We start from the raw sequence: 27,232 nt of genomic DNA, 5'->3' as shown, positions 1-27,232 counted from the left end.
GCTAACTCTGGTTCCAAGGGCTGTGAAGTATCATAGCTTAACATCTCCTGATAAAACAATATTCATGGCTTCCTATTGCTGGGAAGAAAAAATTCTAATTCAGAATCATAGAAAGTGAGAATTAAAAAGGCCTTCAGAAGTCATCTAGTTCAAACCAAAACTAAAAACCCTGCCACCCCACGTTCCTTATAAGTGGTCATCCAGGCTCTTCTTGAAGATCTCCAAGGAGGGTATGAACCCACCATCTTTCTAGACATTCCATCGTTCTTTGAAATCTAATGGTTGGGAAGGTATTATTTTTAAATCATTTGTTTTCCCTCACATCAAGCAATATCCACTCTTTTCTACTGGTTCTGCTTCTGGGGCCAAAGAGAACAAATATAATCCTTCTTCTACATGACAGTAATTCAAATACTTTGACACAACTATCATATGCTCACTGAGTCTTTTCTTATCTAGGCCAAACATTGCAAGTTCTTTCAATTAATCCTTATAAACCATCCCAGTTGACCTCTGAATTTTTTAGGTATTTAATATGTACCAGGCAGTTAGACTTTATTCTCCTTCACACACTCTACAGGTCAGCCAAAATAATAATTAAAATGACAACATTAAATAAAACAGCCATAGCAAGAATAGCAAAAACAGCTATAACTACTACTTACTACTACCTGCTGCTCCTGCTGCTGCTGCTGCTACTACTACTACTACTACTACTACTACTACTACTAGTACTACTATGATTATCATTTATAATACAGCACTTTAAATTTTCCAAAAACTTAAAATTACAATTTAATTACAAGTAGATTGCATATTAAAACTTGTAAAATTACAGATATTACTTAATTCTTAAAAACAACCCTGGGAGTAGGTGATATCCCTATTTTATAGATGAGAAAACTGAGTTAGTCAGAAGTTAAATGACTTCTCCAGGGTCACAGAGCTAGCCGCTGAACTTAAACTCAGGTCTTGCTGACTCCAGGTCTAGCACTTTAGCCAACTCCATTTTCTATCTCTGGTCCTTTGCCCAAACTATCCTCTACCTCTGAAATGCACTCTGACTTTGTCTCCACCTCTTAGAATTTATTGTTTTCAACAAAGCTAATCTCAAATGGCACCTTTTATATCAGGAGTTCTTCCTCTGTGTGTGTGTGTGTGTGTGTGTGTGTGTGTGTGTGTGTGTGTGTCTACTAACTCCCTTTGGTAATTGAAGCCTGTGGACCCCTGTGCAGAATCACGTTTTTTGATGTGTGTGTGTGTGTGTATGTATGTATGTGTGTGTATATATGTTTATATATATGTATATTTGTGTTAATACATAGATAGATAGTATTTTAAAGGAAGCCAAAGGTGAAATTTTTATACCAACCCACCGGAACTGTCCATGGTTCCTTTGCAGGAAGAGGTATCTGTGAACCCCAGGTTAAGAACCTGAGTTCTACTTGAAGTCCTCTCTGATCCCAATAGCTAATAGTGCCCCATTGCCTCCAAAATTTTAGCCCCATTTTTATTTTGTATAAATCTTGTATATTCTATATGTACATATAGGTATATGTTTGTATATATACATGTGTACATAATGCATAAGTATTTTTTTCCTCCCCTGATAGAAGGGAAACTCCTAGAGGTCAAGGATGGTTTTATTTTTTTCTTTGCATCCCAAGCACCTCACACCTGGAAATTAGTGGTTGTTGATTGGCTGATTAATTAATTAATTAGGCATATAAAGACAAAAATGAATCATCTCCTCTCCTCAGAGAGCTTCCAATTTACATAAAATATTCTGAGGTCCCTTTTGACTTTCAATCTCTGTTTCTCTTGTACAGTTCTCTACCATGATTGCATATATATTAATTAATGTATTCTCTGGGAATAAATCTCTTTTAACCGAGTCTGTCAAATTTGGAAGGGTGAGAGTCCTTGTTAGTAGTATAGAAGTGAGGAATTCCAGGTGGCAGATCTCTTCCTTTATAATTTCTCCCTCTAGTAACATGGTCTCTGGAGACAAACTGTTCCAAAGCAGCATCTTCCTCATTAACTAAAGCATGGCTAAGGTAGTGGTTGGAAAATTCACAATTTGAAGTTATGACAATTGCCCTTACCCCTCCAGCTTTCTGCCCAGCATTTGAAAAGAGGCTGCACCCCTGAAGCCTAGGCTTCTGTCTAGAGGTAAGCCCCTAGTTCTCTTCCATCTCCTCTCAAGTCTATGAAGAATCATTTGGCCTTGTGATCAACCAGGCCATTTTCCCCCAGTTCTGCTGTTATCTTCAATATGTTTTTTATCCAATCAAAGTGGCCACTGCTCACATCCACCTCTTTGTTTCAAGGTCACCCTTTGATAAACTAAAAGATGGGTTGTTTAAAGGGATTTAGCAGAGGAGAATCTTTCAAAAAAAAAAGACAACAAAAAAGCATAAAGTCACCCCTTGAAAATTGGACTGCATTATCTATAGACGCTGTTCACTGTTTGATTGAAAAATACATCCCTAATTAGAGAAATGTGCCTTGTGTAGCCAGTTCCTTTGCAGAGATGGTAATCTCAGAGGTTGGACCAATGGCTAGCCTGTCATTTCCTTTGTTTCAGTCAAATCAAAGGATTGGGGCCTTTAATGAGAAGGAAAATTAGGCCCTTTTAAAAACAAGCAAATCCTGACCTCCATGGATTATCAGTTCCTGAAAAATAGGGACATGTGTTTGGAAGTTTTAAATCTGGAGTCACTGGTAGATAGGCTTCCTAAAATAGTGCTGCAGATATCAAGAATAGTGAGGTGAGACTCTGACTGCCTGGGTTAAAGTCCTGCCTTTGACCCCTATTGGCTATAGGACCCAGGCAAGACACAACCTCTCAGTGCTGTAGGAAACTCTCCACGACTATGAGGGGCAGAGAAGATGCTCACAAGAATTGGTAGATAGATAAAAATGGATAAAGCCTTTAATTAAGAATTTCTATGTGCCAGGCACTGGGGATATAAAGACAAGTAAACACAACTTCTACCTTCAAGAGGTTTATATTCTAATGAGGAAAGATAATTCATAAAAAGGAGCTGGAAAGAGAGGAAGGTAGCCAAAATGTAGTAAGGCTGATATTGAAAGGGAAAGAAATCTGGAGAGTGAATGAAGCCAGGGTTGAAAAGAGCATGGCCTGGACCCTTATGAAATGGTGGAATAATAGAGGGAATTTCTTCATCAGGAAGTTCTTGATTCCAATGAAATCATAGTTCCAGTCTATCTATCTATCTATCCATCTATCTATCTATCTATCTATCTATCTATCTATCTATCATCTATCTATTCATCTCTCTATGAAATCATAGTTCCAGTCCCTATTTATCTATTGATCTATTCATCTGTCTATTATCTATCTATCTATTTTTCTGTCTGTCTATCCATCTATCCATCCATCTATCCATCTATCTATAGCTATACATATAAACATATTATACATATATACACCTATATACATGTGTTTCTATTGGCATTATACATGTACATATGTGTATATGTTGTTGTTCAGTTGTTTTCAGTCATGTCTAACTCTTTGTAACCCTATTTGGGGTTTTCTTGTCAAAGAGATTGCTGTGGTTTGCCATTTCCTTCTCCAACTCATTTTACAGATGAGGAAACTGAGGCAAACAGGGTTAAATGACTTGTCCAATGTCACACAGCCACTGAGTGTCTGAGATTAGATTTGATCTCAGGGAGATTAGTCTTCCTGACTTCCGGCCCAGCACTCTATGTACTGTACTCCCAGCTGCCCCTTTGTGTGTATATGTGTGCATATACATTTATAGATATAATGCATTTCACAAATTTAGAGCTAGAAGGTCATTTAATACAACCTCTTCATTTTCTAGATAAGGAAATGAAGCCTAGAGTTGGTGACTTGCCCTAGGTCTTATAGGTTGTAAAGTATCATGTGAAACCAGGTCTTCTAATTCTAAATCTAGGACACTTTTTTCATTTAAAATATTAATATCTTTTTTAAAAATATCAACTTCACCTCTCAACATATTCTCTCTTTTCCTCTCATCCAAAGAACCATTCCTTATATCAAAGAATAAAATAGAGAAGACTGAAATCATGTCAGCACAATTAACAAACACATTAAGTTCAATTGTATATACTGTGCTTTACCCCCATAGTTCACCTGTGCCAAGAACAAAGAGAGAACTGCACTCATTTTATCAATATCTTTCATTTTTACCCCAAAATAATTCCCTGATAAATATTGCTCACATTATGCCCTCTCTCATGACTGATAAAACATTTAAGCAAAACCAGTTAGCACAGAGACTGCTATGTGGTGCAGTGGATTGAGTGCCAGGCCTGGAGTCAGAAAGATCTGAGTTCAAATCTGGCCTCAGACACTTACTGGATGTGTGACCCTGGGCAAGTCATACAGTCACCAAATTCTCAGATTTCTCCACAATTTTCTCACTAATCTCATATATTCTCTACTGAGGCTTTCTTCAGTTTCCTTATCTGTAAAATGAACTGGAGAAAGAAATGGCAAACCACTCCAGTCTCTTTGTCAAGAAAATCAAATAGAGTCATGAAGAGTAGAACACAACTGAAATGACCCAACAACAGCAACAATCAACACAGTAATAAATCTGCCAATACAAGCACCATTTTGTACTGATAGCATTCTAGCTCCCTGCTGTTAATAAGTAACTGTGTTTTACCATTTGTTATCTTGGACCAAGATGGGTCATTGCAATCAGTAAAGATTCTGATGTCTTTCAATGTTGCTCTTTCTTTACAAAAAGTTTTATTGATGACTTTTGTTTTATATTTTGGTAATTTCCAAAAAGTTCATTACTACCACCACCCCATGTCCCTCCCTTGTAATAAAGACAGTTAAACAAAATCAACACAGTGTCTGATATTGTATGTAACAATGTTAAATGATAGCTCTCACTTATCTAGCATTTCTAAGGTTTTCAAAGCTTTTTACATGCATAATAAATTAACAATTATTTATTAAGCACCGACTTCATTCCAGGCATTGTGCTCTTTGCTGGGGGTACAAAGACAGGCAAGTGCATAGTCCTTGCCCTCAAGGAGTTTGTATTCTAATAGGGGAGACAACATGGAAATATCTGTATGTACAAGATGCCTACAGAGGAAATGGAAAGTAGTCTCAGAAAAGTAGCATTAGCAGTTTGAAGGGTGGAGAGTGGGGAGAGAGAAAAGGAAAGGCCCCCTGCAAAATGTGGGATTTGATTTGAATATTGAAAGAAGCCAGGGAAGTCAGAAAGTGGAAGGAAGGATCTAGGCATGAGGGATAACCGGTTTAAAGGCATGAAATAGGGAGGTGGAATATCATGCACAAGGGACAGCAAGGAGGTAAGTGTGTTAGGATCAGAGAGGAGTGTAAAGTGTAACAGCCCTGGAAAGGTAAAAAGGGGCTATGTTTGCAGAGATGCAGATGCCAAACAGAGGATTTGATATTTGATCTTAGAGGTAACAGGGAGCCATTTGAGTTTATTGAATAGGGGATGGCATGATCAGATGATGCTCTTTGGAAAATCACTTTGGCGGCTGAGTGGAGAATATATTGGATTGGGGAGAAAATTGGGGAGAAATTTGAGAATCTTACAACTGAGTAGAGAATTGGGGAGAAAAGTGAAGCTAGAAGATCACTACAAAAATAATTGTAATCGATTAAGTATAAAGTGGTGGGGGCTTACACACATACTTAATTCTATTACAGTAAGCCATGTGAGCGGAGAGTACAAACACGTACAAACATGAGAAAAGCTGTGAATGTAGAATGGATATATTTTATGAGTTTGAGTGAAGAATTAAGTATGAATCTGAGGTTGTAAGCCTCATTTAATCTTCATAAAAACCCAATGAAATAGGTCCTATATTCCAGTAATGTATCCTATTAATATAGCAAACTGAGTAAACTAAGGCTGAGAGAAGTTAAGTATACAAGGAAAAAAGCACTGGAGTCAGAGGATCTGGGTTCAAATCATGCCTTTGACACCCAAATCACACTTATGTGATTTTGGGCGAGACCCAAACTCCATGGGTCTCAGTTTGCTCATCTGTAAAATGAGAGAATTGGAGTAGGTAGCACCTCAGATAGAGCCTTATCCGAGGTCTATGATCCTATTATTTGTACAGGGTCACACAGAGAGCAAGTATTCAGAGCAACATTTAAATACAGGTGTTTCTGACTCCCCATATAACAAAGTAGTCACTATAGCACAATTGCCTCTATGCAGTGTTGCTTACCCATAGTTCCTTGCTTCTTTTCTAAAAGAAGCAAGTGGGTAATTCTTCATCTAAACCAGGGATTCTTAATATGGGATATGTGAACTTCAAAAAAAAACGATACTTGTATTTCAATATATTGGTCTCCTTTGTAATTTTATATGTTTTACTTTGCACACTTAAAAAAAACATTGTTCTGATAAGAGGTCCATAGTCTTCACCGTACTACCCAAGGGGTCCAGAACACAGCTGATTAAGAAGCCATTTTTTATTGTTGTTCAGTTATTTCTCAGTCATGTCTGACTCTTCATGACCTTATTAGGTGTTTTCTTGGTAAAGGTACTGGAGTAGTTTACCATTTCCTTCTCTAGCTCATTTTACAGATGAGGAAACTGAGGCAAATAGAGTTAAGTGACTTCCCCATTGTCGCAGAGCCAGTAAATGGCTCGGGTCAGATTTGAACACAGGAATATGAGTCTTCCTGAATCCAGGCATGGCCCTCTGTTCACTGTACCATCTAACTGCCTACTAAGAAGCCCTAGCATAGACCAAAAGCATTCAGTAGAATTTTAGTATTTTCAAGGACATTGTGGTAGTTACTTTCTGTATTATTCTTCTGGTTATATTTTCTCTACTCTCCATCAGCTGCCAACGTCTACCCATGTTTCTCTTAATATCTTGTACTAGTAATTTCTTGCAACACAACAGCATTACATTAAGTGCATAGACTTCATTATGTTTGGCCAATTCCCAGTTGAAGGTTCTGCTCATGTTTATATTCTTCCTACTTCACTCCTTTGGATGTATTTTTTTTAAATGTACTTAGGCGTATGTGAAGTTTCCTTTGAGGGAACATAAGCTCCTTGACATTAAGGGCTATTTTATTTTTTCTTCATATCCCCAGTATTCAGCACAGGATCTGGGTTTAATAAATGCCTCTTGGTCAATTAACTAACTTATCAAATCCTACTTTGTATGCTCAATTGATCAATCGAAAAGAATTAAGTACCTGTCATATGCCTGACATTGAGGATGCAATGGAAACAGCCTCTGTGCTCAAGGAGCTTACATTCAATCATGGGAGACTCTCGATAGAGAGAGAGATAGGTAAATGAGAGAGATGATAGGGAGATGGATGACAGCTAGATGAGAGAGAGATAAATGATATAGAGAGGTAGATAAAAAAGATGGTAGAGGTAGATAGCTCATTCTCTTGGTGAAAGAGAACATGGGATGATATATTGGGAAATGAAGGTGATATAAAAACAAAAGGTATTAAGATAATTTTTAGGTGGAAAAAAGCATACTAGCTTTGAGAGAGAGATGTGTGTATATGCATACACACAAATATATACAAAATAAATACATAAACTATAAGATAATTGGATGGTGGCACTGCCGACTGGGGTGGATAAAACTATAATATTTTTCACATATAAGCTTTTAGTATGCATTACTTTTTAGTCTTCTTTACATTATGACTATAAAAAAGACTTAGGAAATATACAGACCAAAAAAATTTTACAATTTCTAACTCTTCATGTCTCTATCTTATCTTTCCTATTAGGTAGTAAGAATAAGTTATGGTGTCTGAAGGGAAGGGAATATTATTTCACCATAGCAAATCATGGATAGAAAGGTTCTGCTGAGTGTTAGGCATTGTATTAGGTTTTGGGAATACAAGTACAAAGAATGGTATAGTGCCTCCTCTCAATGAACCAACATCCTCGCTGTCTAAGTATTACTTAATCTGATGCATACTCATTTTGGAATGGATCTGACCTTGGCTCTTGAAGGTTATACTATTGGAAAACAAACTCTGGCAATCCTTACTGAATGGGGGGGGGGAAGCTCAAAGTGCAAACACAGTGATGGACCATATATTTGACTTCCAAGGACCAGCATAGTCAAATTCAGGTGGGATCTCTACTACATTGGCCACAGGGTAATACATTTTCAGCATCAGCAATAGCTAATGACTATTTACTACAATGCAGATGAGTTACAATCCGTATTGTTGAAAGGAGGACCTGTATCTCCTTCCACAGACCCTTGAAGTACTGAATTATGAGAACTCACATCTTTATAATACTTTAAGCTATGTGGCAGGTTTTCCTCACTACAATTCAATGAAGTAGGTTGTTCAAGTAGAATTAACCTACATCTTATGGATGAGGGAACTACGTCAGAGAGGTATAGCGACAAGTACAAGAATAATCACATTTATACAGTGATTCAAGGTTTGCAAAGCAACATACATATACTATATGTGTATATATGTATGTGCATGTGCATACACATGTGTATATATACATATACATACATATAGATACACACATATATAATAATTATTTTTGATTGATCAATTGAGCATTCAAAGTAGGATATGATGTTATATATATACATATATATATATATATATATAATTTTTTTTCAAAACAAACCTGTGAGGCAAATGCTATTATTATTCTCATTTTCATTTTACAGATGAGGAAACTGAGGCTAAGAGAAATTCAGTGACTTAGAACTCATAACTTAGCCCCCTCCTATCATTTCAGTGTTCTTATACCTCACTCCCCACCCCAAATTCTTTGAACCAGTGACACTGACCCCCAGGTGTTCCATAAAAAAGACAGTCCATCTCTCAGCTCCAGGCATTTTCTCTGGCTGTCCCCCATACATGTCTCCTCAACTCTACCTACTGACCCCTGCCCCAGCTTGCTTTGAATCCCAACTAAAATCCCACCTTTTCAGGAAGACTTCTGTAATCCTTCAATTCTAATACCTTCCTTCTTTTAATCACTTCCTATTGATCCTGTATATAACTTGTCTCTTTCATTAGATGGTAAGCTCCTTGAGGGAAGGGACTCTTTTTAGCCTCTTTTTGTGTCCCCAGCACTTAGCATACTACCTGGAAAATAGTAGGGGCTTAACAAATGTTTACTGATTGATTGATCAACTTGCCTGGGTTTATGAAGGTAGTTAAAAATCAGAGATCGATTTGGTAACTGTCCAGCAGTCTTTTTTGGGGTGGGGGTAGGGTAATTGGGGTTAAGTGACTTGCCCAAGGTCACACAACTAGTACATGCATCAAGTGTCTGAGGCCGGATTTGAACTCAGGTGCTCTATTCACTGCACCACCTAGCTGGCCCCATCCAGCACTCTTACATGCTTGGCTCTGAAAGCAAGCAGCCAGCCTTCAGCCAGGCAGCGATTCTTAAGTCTGCTGTCTTCAGTACCGGTGTCTCTTCCGGAATCTTGCATAACAGAGATGCCCAGTTCAAGGACACTGGCTTTATGTAGCCTCATCTCACTTTTTCCCTGGAAACAGAACACACACTAGGTGCCCTGAAGTAAATCAGAACATATGCAGAGAGTATTTAGCTGGGAAATCACTTTTTTGTTTCTTTCCCAGAAATCTATCAAACATCTGTGTGTGCTGGTAGTGAAAGCCCAGAGGCCATATTTAATGAGCTGAAGTCCTGCTGACTCATCTAGGGCCCCATGGAAGAAAGAGAGTTCTATCAGCACAACTTGGTGAGGCCTTGAGCATGAGATCCTCATGTCCCCTTTGGTTGTACTTCATAGTCTTCATTGCTTCAGCTCCTTTCCTCATTTGGAACTTCTGAACTTGGTTGGCTATTAACCTCTTATCATCTGAAACCATAACTTCTAGGGCATACTACCCCACTGTCTGTTTTCTCATTCTGCAAGGCCAAGGCAGCCTAGCCAAATAGGAAGGGCCTAAGACTGAACTTTCTTGCTTAATTCCCCTTCCCTTTTTATTCCCTCTGCCTTTTATAAGAGGGTTAAACCCTGCAATTTCATCAGGGTGTAAAGTATCTAGTGCAGAAGCTCTTTCCATCTCTGCAAATGGCAATTCATCAAAAACATAAAGTCTTTGAAAGTCACCAAGGGCACTGAGAAGTTATGTGGTTGTCAATGGTCACATATCTCATATATGTATGTGTATATGTGTATGTATATGCATGTATGTATATGTAAATACACACACATACATATATATGTATATATATAGTACGAAGGTCTAGAATACTTAAGCTTTCTGAATCCAAGGCTAATCCTTTATCCATTATTCCACATTGCCCCTCACAGGGGGAAAAATATTCTTAATGTTTTTTTTATTATATTGCCATCACTTCTTAATCAACCCCCCAGTTTCTAATAGGAGGCCATATGCATTTATTAAGCACCTACTGTGTACCAAGCTGCATTGGTAATTAAGATGGGCTTTTAACACTTATTCAATCAAGTGCCCTTGAAGAGTTTGGCCTTTGTTTCCTTGATTAAATTGGGAGTCCTTGATGACCTCCTTGCCTCAAGGAAAAGACTAGTTTAACATGGGTTTGAGTGACATGTTTGTGACATCAGAGGCTTTTAGACCACATGGGTTTAAGTCTCATTTTTGTGACGCTTTTAGGTCACACGGGTGAGTCACATGTGTGACTTACCTTTGACCCTGAACAAGATATATATACCCAGAGGTTGGCATTCTCCCTTGGGGCTCTGGGCTTGCAGTTGTCATGATCTCCCAGGCTCCTGAACTCAGATGTTGGTTTCTTGTAACTATGAATTGTATTTGGTCTGTTTATAAATGTATGTTTGTACTTTGTATTTGCTCTGAAGTTCAGGGTGCTGGCTTTTCCCCCTGAACTAAGTAAATGATATTTGTATTTTGGATTGAAATAAGATTGTTAACCCCTTAACATTGCTTTCCTTAGTAAAGCACATCAAAAGAACCTGTGCCAGCAGCGTTCTTGTTGTTGGGCTTGTGTTGGTCTTTCACGCCCCACAGCAGCTGCTAGCCCAATTGTTGAAACACAAGCTCCCTTGTAAAAGAATCATAATTAAGTCAAAATTTTTTTGAAATATCAGTTGACCATATCTAACAATGTATGTCTCTTTCCCTACCTGTAGTAGATCACTTCTGGAGGCAGGAGGCACGCTTTACAGTCCGTTCTGTGAAGTCATGATTGTTGTCTTCACTGGTTACCATTCTGCAGATGTTTTTTTCTATATGCTGATCATTGTGTAAAACCTTCTACTGGTTGTGATTACTTTTCCCTGTATCAGTGCACATAAATCTTTCCAAGTTTCTCTGAATTCATTGTATTTATCCATTTCTTTTGATATAATTTTATTTTATTATAGTCATCATTATCATTGTTCATTCAATTTAGTCTTGTCTGATTCTTCATGGCCCCATTTTGGGGTTTTCTCAGAAAAGTACTGGGGCAGTTAGCCATTTTCTTCTCCAAATCACTTTTACACATGAGGAACTGGGGCAAACAGGGTTAAGTGACTTGCCTGGGGTCACATAGCTAGTTAGTGTCTGAGGACAGATTTGAACTCAAGGTGAGTCTTCCTGATTCCAAGTCCAGTGCTGTATCTACTGCCCCACCTGTCTACCCAATATACCACAATTTCTTTAGCCATTTTCTAGTTGATGAGTACATATTTCCTATGCAGTTTTTTGTTGAAACAAAAAGTAATGCACATGCATAGGCATACTGGTATGCTGATAACCATTTAATAACTAGCTCTCAAAAATGTACTCATGACACATTTTTAGGTCTAATCTTCATTATGAACATTTTCTCCATCACTTTCTTAAATGTAGACACCTAACAAAACAATAAATTAAATCCTAATTTTAGGTTTACTGATTTCCGAGGTGTAAATGCTCACAGCAAAAATTTAATAATCAGCTTTTTCTAGCATAACACTCCTATATATGTCTGTCTGTCTGTATACTTATACACAACTATATTCGTATATGTTTATGTATATACGTGCATATCAGTGTATGTGTATGTATATGTGTGTATATATATCTAGATGTTGTTCATGTTCGGTCATTCAGTTGTGGTTGACTCTATGTGACCCCATAGACTTTGTTCATGGGGTTTTCTTGGCAAATATATTATACTGGTTTGCCATTTTGTTCTCCAGTGTGTCTCCATGTTACAGATGAGGAACTGAAGCAAAAAGGGGTTAAGCGACTTGCCCAGGTTCACACAGTAAGTGTCTGAGGCTAGATTTGAACTCAGAACTCTCTGACTTTAATCCTGGTGTTTTATGCACTACACCACCTAGCTGCCCCTATATCTAGATAGATAAATGGATAGAGAGAGGGAGAGAGAGAGAGAGAGAAAGAAATCTACTAGATAGATTGATAGATATATCTCTAGATCTGTTATAGGGCTATATATATTATATAGATAGATAGATAGATAGATGGATAGATATACAGCTGTAATAACTTAAAACAGGTTTTGGGGACACCATATAAAAAGGAACCTTGGTGCCTTGTCGTAGGCATTCTGCACTATAGATTTGTCTAGCATATTGTTGCTTAAACAGTAGTAGTTATTCATGTATTAGAATTAAAGTTGAAGGTCACTCAAAGGGCAAGGGAAACATCCTTGGTGGATATGAGTAGGCTGCAAAATATCACTAATAAAAAAGATGCAGGAGAAATACCACAAACATGTCATCGGACATTGATGAATGGCAAAGGAGTAGTTCTATCTGCACAGAAAGAACAAGGGATGGCCAATAGATAGGAACACAGAGATTTTTTAAAAAGCTTCCTATCATGTTGTGTGGGCCTTCTGTGGAAGTTCATGGAGGATAGGAGTAAGAGTTGCATGAATTGATTTGCCATTTCCCACATTGGAATATTCACACCAGTATCAAGATAACAGACCTAGCCAAGTCACATTATACCCTTCATTCAAACCAGTTAGAAGACTGAAATAAAAATATAAATAACATCACCCCTCACCTTTTTACCTAGCTTCCCTCTGTGCCTTCAAGGCTCATCTCAAATCCCACCTTCTACAAGAGGTGGTCCCTCTCGCCACCCCCACCATTGTCAGTGTCTTCCCTCTGAGATTACACTCCATTTACATGATGTATTCTTCTTTTATGTGCAGTCATCTCCTCCACTAGAAAATAAGTTGTTTGAGAGCAGGGACTGGTTTGTTTTGCCTTCATTTGTATCCCCAGTTCTTAGCACACTGCCTGGCACATGGAAATCTTAAGAAATCTTTACTGATTGACCAAGTGATACAGGGTTTGTTTTTATAAAAATGCATAATGCATAAGAAAAGTAAGGCACTGAGTGGGAGGTGATTTGTTTAAATCAATCTAGAAAAGTGTGAAGTAAGATTATAACATCTAGAGCCAAAAGGAGCATTAGAGGTTATCTAGTCCAGCGCTTCTTAAACTGTGGGTCACAACCCCATGGAGTCATAAAAAAGTTGGCAAGAGTAAAAGGTTTCTGAATGCACAACAACCAAAAATTAATGAAAAATTAAACACATAATGAATCCATGGTGTTTCTGGCACTGCTTGCCCATGTTGCATCATGCAGCTTCACTGAAGCCTTGGTTCTGAACACACATCAGACCGTATAATGCCAAAAGGGGTCAACAGCAGAAAAAGTTTAAGAAGCCCTGATCTGTCCAACCTAATTATTTTATAGAGAAGAAAATTGGGGAAGCCCCAGACCTTTGAAGTGATTTATGCAAGGCCACACATAAATAGTAAAGAGAAGGGGGGAATCTGAGTTCAAATCCAGCACCCTTTCATGTACCACACTTTGTCTCAATTTGTTTGGTGGTTGCTCAATGGGAAAAAAATGAGAGAGAGACAGAGAGAATGAGAGAATGAGAGAGACAGAGAGAGAGAAACTGAATGAGTAGTGTGCTTGACAGAAGGGACTCAATGAGAAATTAGCTAACTAATATAATAATTAGAAAATTTTCTAGTTTAGACCTCAGAGAATGCTGTGTAAAGTCAATTTGCGCATTCAAATTCAAATAGAAATTCAATAACCCTTTTTTAAAACATCTATAATGTGGTTGCTAAGAGCTGGGAGCTATAAACAGGTGCATGCTACTACCTGTATCCAACCTTTTTTCTAAGGGGTCACTTGAGCCATCCCCTTTAAATTCAACGTGAGTCACCAATGTGATATGGTCAGAAAGGTAATGAATGAAATCTTGGGCTTTTGTCCAAAATGAAGGATACAGTAACCCTGCTCCTATTACTCATGGAGGATAGTATATTCACTAAGAAAGATAATAGTAACTATGACAACAATAATATTTATTATAATTGATAGCATTTATATAATATATAATAGTAGGTACCAGGCATTGTGCTAAGTACTTTCCAAATATTGTCTCATTTGATCCTGACAACAACCCTGGGAGATAGGTGCTATTATTATCCTCTTTTTTACATTTGAGGAAACTGAGGCAGAGGTTAAGTGACTTGTCCAAGATCACACAGATAGTATCTGAGGATGGATTTGAACTCAGGTCTTCCTGACACCATGACCTACTCTCTATCCACTACACCCCCTAGCTGCCAGTGACAAACTTTGTAATGCCTAAAGGTAGTAAAAATTCAATTCAGTAAATATTTATTAAATACCTACTCTATGCCAGGCACTATGCTAACCATTAGAAGATACAAAACTCCCCCAAATAGTCTCTGCCCTCAAGGAGCTCATTAAATACAAGTGGGAATCTATAACCTTTGCAGAACTAAGTAGGGTATATAAAAGTAATGAAAAGTAAGTTTAAGAAAGAGAAAATTCAAATAATTAGGGGATCAGGAAAGTTTTACTTTAAAGGAACCTAGATATTCTACAAGGTGGTGGTGAAGAGCAAGATAATTCCAGGCATAGGAAACAGCTCATATAAAGGAGCAGAGGTAGAGGGTGGAATGCTGGGTATAAAGACCAGTTGACCTGGTGTATGGGGGGAGCAATATGAAACAATGCTAGGGACGTAGTTGGGACCCAAGTCGTGGAAGGCTTAAAATGCCGAGGGTTTTGTACATTATACTAAGGATCCATTGATATTTTGAATAGAGGAAATGAAATGGTTAGAGCCCTCTTTCAGAACTACCGATTCGGCCACTGAGTAGAACATGGATTAGGAAGGGAAGCTAGAGATAGGGAAACCATATAGTAAATATAATATGATATATGATGTAATATAATAAATATAATACAAAATATAATGTATCATATTGTATCATACATTATATATAATACATTACATAATATTACATAACCAAATATAATAATGATTTGTAGTCCAAGTAAGCCGTAATGAGGGCCTGAAACGGAGAAGAGACTTCAGTGGAAAGTAGGGGACAGATACAAAAGATGCTTCCAGAGAGAGACAGCGCCACATAGCAGAGAATACTTGATGTGAAGTCAGATACCCAGAGTTCAAATTCTAGCCTAGTTACTTTTCACCTGTGTAACATTTAATAATAATAACAATGATGATGATGAATAACCATACTTATATATTACTTTATTATATAAATGCAAAATACCCAGGGTGAAAAGGGAGAAGGGACATGCCCAGGGTCACATAGCTAGTAAGAGTGTAGAGTAGGGTTTGAACGTTGGTCTTCATGACTCCAACTCCAACCTTCTACCCACTATGTCACTTAGCTGCCAAGTAGGTCACTTTCTCTCTCTGATTTTCTGTTCCCTCCTCTGTTAAATGAGGACATTGGCCTGAGGGACCCCTTCTGTCTCTAAATTCATCATCTTGTGATTTTAGGTAGAATAGTCAAAACTTGAAACCTGGTTGAATATGGGGTCTGAAGGAAAGAGCGAAGTCTAGAAAGACTCTAAGGTTGCAAACCTGGCTGATGAGAAGATTGGTGGTGCTATCTGTTGAAATGGAGGTGATTGGTGGTTGGATGAATTTGGATGAAAATATGAATCCTGGTTTGATGTTTTGTGCCTCAGAGGCCTTATTTAGACTTGGGGTACCCAAAGTTCCCCCACGCCCTAAGATTCCAGGAATCTGGGTGAGTCTATTTTAGTAATGGAGGATTTGTCTCCTTGTTCCTATTACCCTCATGGATGGCAAAGAGGAAAAGTAGAGTACTTGATGATCCAGGTTTCAGAATGTACTTCCTTGGATGTTCATTCTGTTTGTATTACAGGATATAATACCTTCTTTCTAGACCATCTGTGGCAAGTATATGCTGAATCATCACTTTAAAGAGGAATAAGCCCTCTGACTGGGCAGGTTTTGCATTTACCCATCCATAGCATGCACTTACTCTCTGGGGAAAATTATGGGGAGTTCTTTTGCACCAAGAAAGAGGCATTATTAAAATATAAGCTTAGAGTAAAGTTATCTTTTGGATTCAAGTGCTGTGTTTATCTCTGAGTAATGAAGCTGTCAGCATAACCCGTATTTATTGCACCACAAGTAGGTTATAAAACTTCCATTAACGAATGTAAGTAACTCACTTGTCATAAACAAAAAAGAAAAAGGAAATTAACGTTTGGTTCACACATAGGGAAGCTAAATTGTGTGTACTTCTCTCATCAGTTTTAACCATTCACAGATTTTGCCACCCATAGTTCAGAGGTCAAAAATCCAAGTTTGTAGAGCCATAGCTTTTGAGCTGGAAAGGACCTTGGAAGACATATGATCCAATTGCCTCAGTTTATAGGTGAGGAAACTGAGGCAGAAAGATGAAGTGGTTTATTGAAGTTCCCCCACCCCACCCCCAAGGGCTATATTCTTTTTTTTTAAAGAAACTTAAGACATACAACATGTTATGTATAGAAGAGATAACACATCCTTAATTACTCTAATCTTCTTTTAGATTAAAAAAAAAAAACAGACCTTGAGAGGGGAGGTGATTTGTTCAGGGACCTCCAAAAGAAATTAAGCAATACAGTAGCAACTAAGAACCCAAGCTTCCTGGTTCCCAGACCAGTGGTCTTCCCAAAACACTTTACTCTCTTTAATAAATGTTTGTTACCTAACCAACCAGAGAGAAATGTACTTAATGGGAACTAGAAAGGTGTCCCTCCCACTACGGGAGTTGGGGTGGGACAGGGGAGATAGTTAAGGGGTCATTGATATGAATGTATCAGAGACTCACATTTCAAATGCTTGGCTAGGCTATTCCATTAGCCTCTAGTTGCAGTCCACAGCTGCACTCTCCTCCAGAAAGAAGGGCATTTCCTGGTTACTGCAATCATTATTCCCTTCATGGAGAAGTGACATGATTTCGTTGTCCTTCCTTCTGTCAGAGGTTATGTGGGAGTCCTTGTTCTTGCCTTCCTTTTCATGCTTCTCTTGATTCTTGTGTTTGAAAGTCAGATTTTCTATTTAGCTCTGGTCTTTTCACTGAGAAAGCTTAAAAGTCCTCTATTTTATTGAAAATCCATAATTTGCCTTGGAGCATGATACTCAGTTTTGCTAGGTAGGTGATTCTTGGTTTTAATCCTAGCTCCATTGACCTCCAGAATATCATATTCCAAGCCAAGGGCTGTATTCTTGACTCCCATCATGTGAGTTGTCCTAGACCTTATAGGGTGGATAGGTATTTCTCTCCTTAGGTTTCTAAGGGGTAACCCTAAGGCAGTTTCTAATGTTATTACTTACAATGATCCTATGTAGGGTCATTAAGAGGCTAAGCCAAGATTTGAACCCACGTACTCTGCCTCCAAATCTTTTCATGTTAGCCTCTTATTAGGGTGAAAATTTGTTGGTTGATAAAACTGACTCCAATGAAGTCATTACAACCCATTCGAATTTAAAAATACATGACTTAATTCAATTTCACAAGCATGTATGAAGTGCTGGCGATTTGCAAGGTAATGTATTAAATGTTTTAGAAACAAAGGAAGAAAAGAAGGACCTTGTATTCTAGAATACAGAGGAGATGGATAAATTAACAAACATAACACCTCCCCCCGCAAAAATGGGTTATATCCCTGACTCCTATCACATGAGTGGTCCTAGTCTTCAGAGGGTGGCTAGCTATTTCTCTTCTCAGGTTTCTAGGGGTAAGCCTAAGGCAATTTCAATTTCTAATGTTTTTGCTCACAAGTCCCTATCCAAAGTGTTCCCACATATCCATTAATTAGTTGATATTGATTTGCTTTTAGAAAAGGATACGTGCTGAAGTAATATAACGAGGACAGAAATTATTTTCTTTTTAAATCCCACAAACAAGAAGTTCATTTTTCCCTCAGTACATACTTAGTCCTTGGGGAGAGTGGGCTCAAACTTCAAAGTTGTGAGTAACTCATGTAGGAATTCATGGGGCAGCTAGGCAGTAGAGTTGATAAACTACTGGGCCTGGAGTAAGGAAGACCTGAGTTCAGATTTGACCTCAGACACATATTATCTGTGTGACCCTGGCCAACTCTGTCTCAGGTTTCTTGACTATAAAAAAGGATAATAATAGCCTCACAAAGTTGGGACATTCAAAGGAGGTATTTGTAAAACACTTATCACAATTCCTGGTAGCAAGTACTTAATAAACGTTGATTACCTTCTGCCTTCTGATGTCTCTTTAAAACCTTCAGGGATCACAAGGTTCATTCCATCTCTGCATAGTCATCTACTTCAAAGCTGTCAGTCAAGAACCATGGGAGGGGTTGATTGATCCCTGGTTTATGCAAACTTATTTCTGGGTTCATTATCCATACTTCTATCTCTGAAAATAAGCAGAAAACTCCTTATCAGCACACAGCCTCAGTCCCCAAGTCACTTACTACCAGAAGAACGCTCACCAAGTGGCCCAGTGGATAGTGCTGGACTTGGAGTCAAGGAAACCTTAATGGGAATTCAGCCTCCAGCACTTGCTAGCTGTATGACCCTGGGCAAGTCACTTACCCTCTTTCAGCCTCAGTTTTTCATCTTCAAAATGGGCATAATAATAGCACCCACCCCACAGGGTTGTCGTGAGCATGAAATGAGTTAATATATATGAAGCACTTTGCAAACCTTAAATACTAGTTAATGTTGCCTTTTTATCATCATGAACTTAAAAAATGCCTACCAACATGAACAATTCCTCATATACAAAGAACAGAAAAGAGGGTTGCATATGAAATTGTGAATCACTACCATGTATAGCATACATATGTGTATATACATATATATATAATATGTTAATGTATGTGTGTGTATTTCACTCTACATGGTGACATACATGTAATTCCTGATATGAGGGAGGCTGAATGAGAGTGGTGGATCTTTTGTACTCAGGAGCTCTAAGGTGAAATATGCTAAGCCAATCAGGTATCCATAGCAACTTCAGAATTAATATTCTGAGTACCTAAAAGTGGGGACCCATTGGGTTATTTAAAGAGGAGTGAAGTAGACAGGATCAGAAATGGAGCAAGTTGAAGCACCCCTGTCGACTGGAGTGGGACCAACCTGGATGATATAGGGAGACCCAGTCTGAGACAGATAAATAGGTGGATAGTCGATAGATAGATAGATGGATCAATGGATAGATCGATGGGTAGATGGGTGGATGGATGGATAGACAGATAGATATGTAAATAGGCAGATATGTAGATGGACCTATGGGTAGAAAGGTAGACATGTAGAAAGATAGATATGTAGGTAGGTATATGTATCAGTAAGGCAAGATTCATGACCTCGAGGACGACCATGAACATGCCTGTATGGTTTGGGATCACAAAGTATGAAAAACTCTCTAGGTAGAAGGAAGAGGAAGTATAACATTTTTTTAGACACCAGAGGATCAGATCTCAAGACCAATAATTCCAATTTGATATAGCAGTAATTAAATTCCAAAACCAGTAAGCCCAGCTCAATGTAGCAACAAGAAAATTATAAAATAGTATTATAGCAAGGAACCAAGTCCTGTAACCTTACCCCCTGCTGAGGCAACACTCACAAATCCTGTCTGCTTGACTTCATTCTCTCCCCCCTTGGTTCTCTGGTCTCCAAAGCTCCCTGGTTTCCACTCCACTCTCCACTCCACACTCTTTTTGCAGTTCTGTTGTCTCAAAGTTTATTTCTCCTCCTTGCACTGGATTCTGATTCTCACTTCTGACTACTGATTTCTCAGTTCTCAGTGGCTGCCTTCTGGATGTATATACTTTTTTGGGGGGTCCGGTGGCTTCACACTCAATCAGCAAAAGGGTGTGGGCCTGAGGCTTAGTGCCTAGTAAGTAAAGGCCTGCCTACAAACAAGCCTCTAATCAAGCTTCCCTTAATTGGCCCCACTGAGGTCTATTGAGTGGATGTGAAAGGTCTTTAATTTCTGATTGGCATCACAAAGGCGTGGGCCTGCCTCTAATCAAGCCTCCCTTTGTTGGCCCCACTTGAGGCCTATTAAATGGGGGGGAGAGCTCTAATCACTGATTGGCGTCACAGTAGATAGATACAGAGAGAGAGAGAGAGAGAGAGAGAGAGAGAGAGAGAGAGAGAGAGAGAGAGAAATGTAGGTAGGTAGAAAGGTAGACATGTAGATAGATGGATGGATAGATGTATAGATAGATATATAGGTAGAAAGGCAGCCATGTAGATAGATAGATAGGTAGATAGAGAGTTGTATATTTACACATATTACCAATTTACCATGGTCTTTCCAATACTACTGTACACATCTATATCTCTTTCTTGACCTTCTTTTACTATCTTCTATCTAATTTTTACAAAATGATAAACCTACTCTCATTTATATTAAATATATTTCAGTGGGAGGATCTCAAAAGCTGTTTCATGATACATCTGGTCCTTATGAATAGACAGATGTCTAGAGTGTCTTCCCTATCTGCACCCTCCAGTATTGTATGGTGTGTGTATTACATTTGGTCACAGTGCTCCCTAACTGGGGAGAACTAAAGACTGAAAAGAAAGGCTGGTGCTAAATCATGATAGTTCTTGAGTGTTAGAATGAATAGTCTGAAGTATTACTATAGGGAGCCAAACTCCAAACAAGAAATAGATTTACACCTCATCCCCACTGGAGTTCCACTTTCATCTGGCTACATTTTCCTTAGGATGGTTGCTCATTTCCCTAAAAAATAGAGAAGATAACACCCTGTGGAAATATGGTCTATTGCTTGCACATGCTAGATTGGAAACCAAACAAGTTTTGGCAACTTTATAACTGGGGCCATCGAATGTTGACACACAGTCTTCTCTGCCACATGGTATAGAAGAACCAGTTCAGGACCCAGAGTTAGGAGAAGATCTGGATTCAAATTTTAACTCTGAAACTTACTTGCTATGTGATTTGGGGTAAGTCCCTCAACACCTCTGAGGTTTAGCTGCTGCATTTCTAAAATTAAAACAGTATGTCTGTAGCACCTACCTCACAGGACTTTTGTCTGGTTCAAGTGAGATATAGTACATCTGAGCATTTTCTGAGTTGTTTAAATGTCCCCCCTAATAATCCTTACTATTTTTTGGAGGTAGATTCATGTTGGAAGCCTTTTCTGATATCCCTAACAGTGTGTACTCACTCTCTCCTTTATCTTGTTTTCTCTTCTGAATATATTCAATGGACCAGTAGAATTTAAACTCCTTGTGGGCAGGAACTGCTCCATTTCTGTCTCTGCGTTGGATGTTATATATTGCAGTTTGTCTAGTAGACTATCTTGCGTATTTTACGTACTTAATAAATTCTTGTTAAATTAAAACTCCATGAGTTATATAACTTTTGTAGTAGTAGTAGCAGCAGCAGCAGTAGTAGTAGTTGTCATTGTAGTAGTAGTAGTTGGTTGCTTTTTGTGGTTGGTTTTTTTGGTGGTATTGCTGGTGGTGGTTGGTTGATGTCAGGGGAAGAGTAGTAGCAACAGCAGCATTTGTCTAGACATGATATAGATGCACCTGGGACCTCTCCCTCCCTTTCTCCCTCTCCCCACCATTCTTTAACTCTTCTGGTAGGGAATAAAAAGCCCCTCAATTGCCTTATACGAAACTGACATTTTGGGTTCTACATCCCAGAAAAACAGTAGATCCTTACTCCTACTCTAACACACTAACCTCCCAGTTCCTCAACTTATTTCCCATGACCTTCTCTTTCACCGTACCTCAGATACATGGAGATGTTCGTATCCTTGTTCTTGCCATCCTCCAATTATGTACGACTTCCGTGTTCATTAGCTCTGAATTTCCCTAATCTGATCACAGTCTGTTCTAATTTAATTTCTCCCTCTGCCCTGCAGCCTTGAACACTGTTCTTCATCCTCACCATGACCTTGAAATCCTTGATCTTCTGATTCTTTCCCAGGCTATCATTCCTTCCCTGGCTCTACTCTCCTCTCTTCCCTATCTTGACACCAGATAAGTCACTTCAACTCTACACTGTCCTCTTCTTTTAAATACCTTGGCCCATCATCCCATCAATGATCTTGCCTTGCCAAACCTGAGCCTTGAATCATTCTCTTCATCTGTTTCCTTCATTCCTACTTAGGTGATGCTGAACAAAGCTAGAGAAAATCACAAAACCATGCTAAGTGAACCTACTACAAATTTATCTTACATATTTTCAATTGGGCTCTCACTTCAGCAAGGCAATCACTGTTCTCCTCCCTAATTGATTCACTATCCCACTCACCACAGCAGTTATTTCAAACCTTTTCATTCCTATTCTAACCTCCTATGGCTCCCTGTCCCCTTTTCCTCTCAGATGAAAACCTTGCCTCTTATTTAACTAAAAAAATTTGAAGTCATTCACTGAGAGCTCCCTCTTCTTCTTTCCTCACCCAGATGACTTTTGCCACTATCTTTTCCTTCACTCCTGTGTCACATGAAGAGGTGACCATTCGCGCCAAAGCAAATCCTTCATGCTTAAGTGATACTTGTTCTTCAATAGATTGCCCCCTCTATCACTCCCACACTCTTCCTTACCTTCACATTCTCATTTACCTTGTCTACTGGCTGCTCCCCTACTGCCTATAAACATGCTTATGTATCTTCCATCCTCAAAACACCCTCACTTGATCTATCTAACTTGGCTAGTTATTGTCCCATATCCTCCCTTTTGTGGCTAAATTCCTCAAAAAGGCTGAGGCTCCCTATGAAGGTCATCTATAATCAATGTTTCCAATTCCCTTCTTCTCACTTTCCTCTTAATTTTCTGTAGAAAGACTAATAACCACATCATTTCATCTTGTTTTCCCCATTTTATTGTGAGCTTCTGTAGGACAAGGGCTGTTTTTTGCCTTTCTTTGTATCCCCAGAACTTAAGTGAGGCTGGTGACTTTGCACAGCTCTCCCTCACTCAAACCCAATTTACTTGCATGTTATGGTATCACCTCCCTGAGGTCATAGTCCTCTTTGAGAGCGCAGGACAAACAGTAGCAGCAGCACTTAGCACAGTGCCTGGCACATAGTAGGTGCTTAATAAATGGTTATTGACTGATTACATGGTAAGAAGTAAAAAAAAAAATACCAGTAGATTTGCCAGTAGATTCCACTTTCATTGGGTTGTTCATTCTTTTGGACAAAGAACCCTGAATGGATTGTAACAGACACACATAGCTTCAGTTGTAAGCAGAGGTCTTTCACCCAAATATTGTTATCAGATGTTTTAATGGCATCATTCTTTGAGTTTTATTCCAGCTTTTAAAGGATGTATTAAGAAAACTTTCCTTCCTTCCTTCCTTCCTTCCTTCCTTCCTTCCTCCCTCCCTCCCTCCCTCCCTACCTCTCTCTGTCTCTCTCTCTCCTTTCTGTCTGTCTCTGTCTCCCTCTTTTTCTGTCCCTCTCTGTCTCTCTGTCTCTTTCTGTCTGTCTCTTCTCTCTTCTCTGTCTCTCTGTCTCTGTGTGTGTGTGTGTGGGGGGGATCTCTAAAAGAAGTAGAACTCTGAGTAATTAAGAAACCAATGATGGTCCTTGGGAATAGATAATGAACCTCCTCCTCTCAGCTATCTGTAAGGAAGCACCACAAGGACAGAATGTCATGGACATTGTCATATGTGGTCATTGTGTTGATTATTTTCCTTAACTACTTTTCTTTGTTATAAATAGAGTTTAATTGGGGTAGATTTTGTTGGGGATGGGGGAGTATATCTTTCATACAAAAAAGAAGGTATCTAAAAAATTATTTTTAAAAACATTTTTCTTGAGATGGCAGAAGGGCTTGTAACTGGTATTATCATTTGGGGTTTTTAAAATGTTCTACACATTCCCCTTGATAGTGTAATTAAAGACTTGTCAAAATGATGGATAGATGCCTTCTAGCTCTACCATCCTACGATTCTATCTAAGGGACTATAACTGTAGCCAAACTATTATCATCTAGAGAGCTCGCAGGTACAAAGAGCACTGGACTTGGAGGCAAGACATCTCAATTCTAATTCCTACTGGTGTTTATTAACTATGTGACCTAAGGTAATCCATATTACTCCTTAAGCCCCAAGTTTTGCTTCTGTCAGATGGGAATAATAACATTTCTGCCTCTATTCTTGAGGCAACTGGTGGCATAGTGGTGAAAAGAGCCCTGGGCCTAGAGTCAGGAGGACTTGAATTCAAATCTGGCCTCAGACTCTCATTAGCTGTGTGACCCTGGCCAAGTCACTTAACTTTAGTTTGCTCATCTGTAAAAGAGGGATAATAATAACACCTACCTCTCAGGGTTGTTGTGAGGATCAAATGAGGTAATAATTGTAAAGTTCTTCTCAAATTTAAAACACCATATAAATACTAGCTATTATAATGAAATACCACCCCCCCTTTTATAAATAAAGAAATTGACCCTCAGAGAGAGTAAGTACTTGGTCCAGGTCCACACAACTGGTCAGTGTCAGCAGCAGGATTTAAACCAAGTCTCTTGGACCCCATGTCCAGCCTTCTTTCCACTTTGCCAAGCTTTAATATATGGCTTGATCTTTCTCTGTACCTACTTCAGTCAGTCTTGCATCCATAGGGTGAGATTTAGTATCATCACAGCATAAGAAGTTTCCATGAATTATTATCAATCATAGGTCTCTCTTATCTCAGAAATATATCTATTTCCTCCCCAACAGGGCGAAGGTAAAGAAAGGTGTTAATATTATTGGTGTACGAGCCAGCAACCCCCACTTATGGGATGTCAAAGAGAGCGTGGATTATACGGGGAAATATGTGTGTCAAAGGAAGTCTACTACTTCTGAGAACAGGTAAGTCTCAATTGGCATCATGCACATCCTTTTTTCCCATTTCTTTGCTGGACCCTGTTCAAATGTGCATTTCTATCAAAGTACACTTTTCTCCTCTGGTGATAATGCAAAAGCATAGAGATAAAATGGATAATCTCCTTCATTTAGCAAGGGTGAGCTATTATTCACAATAGACTTTTTAAAGATGAAGGTTATCTCTCAGGCCAGAGCCCCATGCCATGTGTAATCCCATGTTCAATGGGCTTTATGTTGCCCCAGGGTTACCCTTTTATTATCAATCCATCTCACATATGGCAGATTAAAAGGTATCTGGGCATCTCTCCTAAACATGATCTTAGAGACTCAAACAATATATACCAAGCATATTTGGCTATAGCTAATTTTTTTTAATCAGACTTGCAATTTTATAAGTATAAGGAACTCTAGGAAAGGAAAATTCCATCGATCAATGCAGGCTTGCAATAATTTTGCAAATGATATTCTTAGAGGATTTGCCCAGAGGCACTGAGAAATTAAATGAGTACCTAGTGTTCATGCATCAAAGATGTGACTTGAACTCAGAACTTCTTGATTCCTGGGTCAGGTCTCTATCTTCTGTGACACATGTTATCATGTAATAATAGCTCTGTGTTTCTGGTATCATTCTGATAAGGTGAATAGAGTTCTGGCCTTAGATTCAGGAAGACTGACCAGAATCCTAGGTCTACCATTTACTACCCATGTCATTGGGAAAAATTCACTTAATCTCTTTAGAGTCTCAGTTTCTTCATTTGTAAAAGAATGGGTTTGGACTAGATGGCTTATAATATGCCTTCCAACACTAACCCTCTGATTCTGTGATCCTACTCGTATGACCCTGGGTGACTCAATTAATCTCTTATGTGCCTGGAGGAAACTCCTTAAGGTCACAGTTTCAATCAATAAACATTTATTAAATGCCTTCTATGTGCTCAGACACTTACCAGCTGCATGACCCTAGACAAGTCACTTAACCTTGTTTGCCTCAGTTTCCCTATCTACAAAAGGAGCTGGAGCAGGAAATGGCTAACTACACTAGTCTCTTTGCCAAGAAAACCCCAAATGGGGCCACAAAGAGTCAGACACGCTTGAAAAATGACTGAACAACAACGTGCCAGACACTGTGCTGAGCTGGCTAGTCTCTTAGGTGGTCAGCAATTCTAGCCTCCTCATTTTAGAGACGAGGAAACTGAGGCCCAGAGAGGTTAAATGATTGATTACCCAAGGGCACGTAGGTAGTAAGTGGCAGAACTTGGCCTTGAAACCCAGTCCTCAGAATCCGACTTCAATTCTTTTCACACTGTTGTAATTCACCACCACCTAAGTCAAGGATGGGTTGTAACGTGAATGGGGAGATACAGTTCTCACACTGGGAATTACCAATGCTATTGAAATTGGTGTGCGAAATTTGTGTTTGTGGGCAAACATTTGTCGACAATACTTATCACCCACTGTAGGGAACAGAGTGGGGATTTTGTTTCACTGTCTATAGAAATAAAAGCTCTACCATATCTCTATTACCTGTGAAGCAACTTGATAAATGATGTTGTCAGGGTGCCTAGTAGATATCTAGCCTGCCCCTGATTGAACCTATGAACCTCACTATATCTCAGTTGCCTAGTGGGGCTCCACAGGGAACAGACAGGCTCTGCGGGAGTCAAGGTCTCCAAGATGGAGTCAATGCGACGAGATTGTAGAAATAGCTTTCTGCATCTCGTAGGCCATGGTAAGATTTCTCTAGACAACACAGACAATGTAATTCTGTTCCTGAATTCTAATAGACCTTGAGCCTGGAATAGTGTGGATAGGAAAATATAATGTGACTCCAGCCTTGAGGAGGCCCTGAAAAACAAAATAAGTGATAGAGAAGGGAGGAGTGATGATGAGCGGGCCAGGGGCATTTTGCTTAACCCTGTCTTATGATTACAACACAGGCTGTCAATGATGTATTTATTCCTAAGTGATGGGTTTAAGTAGGGAGCCTTCAAACAAAAATCAGTGTATGAGCATTTATTAACAAAA

General features: G+C 38.9%; 1 protein-coding gene across 1 annotated transcript in view; it reads left to right on the top strand.

Moving 5' to 3' along the window:
• The window catches only part of TMEM132D (transmembrane protein 132D), a 925,255-nt gene that overhangs the window by 383,935 nt on the left and 514,088 nt on the right, over positions 1 to 27,232 (top strand). The window contains exon 3 of the mRNA XM_036740754.1: positions 25,061 to 25,192. Within this exon, the coding sequence (XP_036596649.1) occupies positions 25,061 to 25,192 (132 nt within the window). The remainder of the gene's footprint in view (positions 1 to 25,060; positions 25,193 to 27,232) is intronic.

Source organism: Trichosurus vulpecula, chromosome 1 (genome assembly GCF_011100635.1).
Source record: "Trichosurus vulpecula isolate mTriVul1 chromosome 1, mTriVul1.pri, whole genome shotgun sequence".
NCBI classification, from domain to species: domain Eukaryota; kingdom Metazoa; phylum Chordata; class Mammalia; order Diprotodontia; family Phalangeridae; genus Trichosurus; species Trichosurus vulpecula.
Note: the sequence above shows the minus strand (reverse complement) of the source record. Positions and strands in the feature narration are given on the sequence as shown.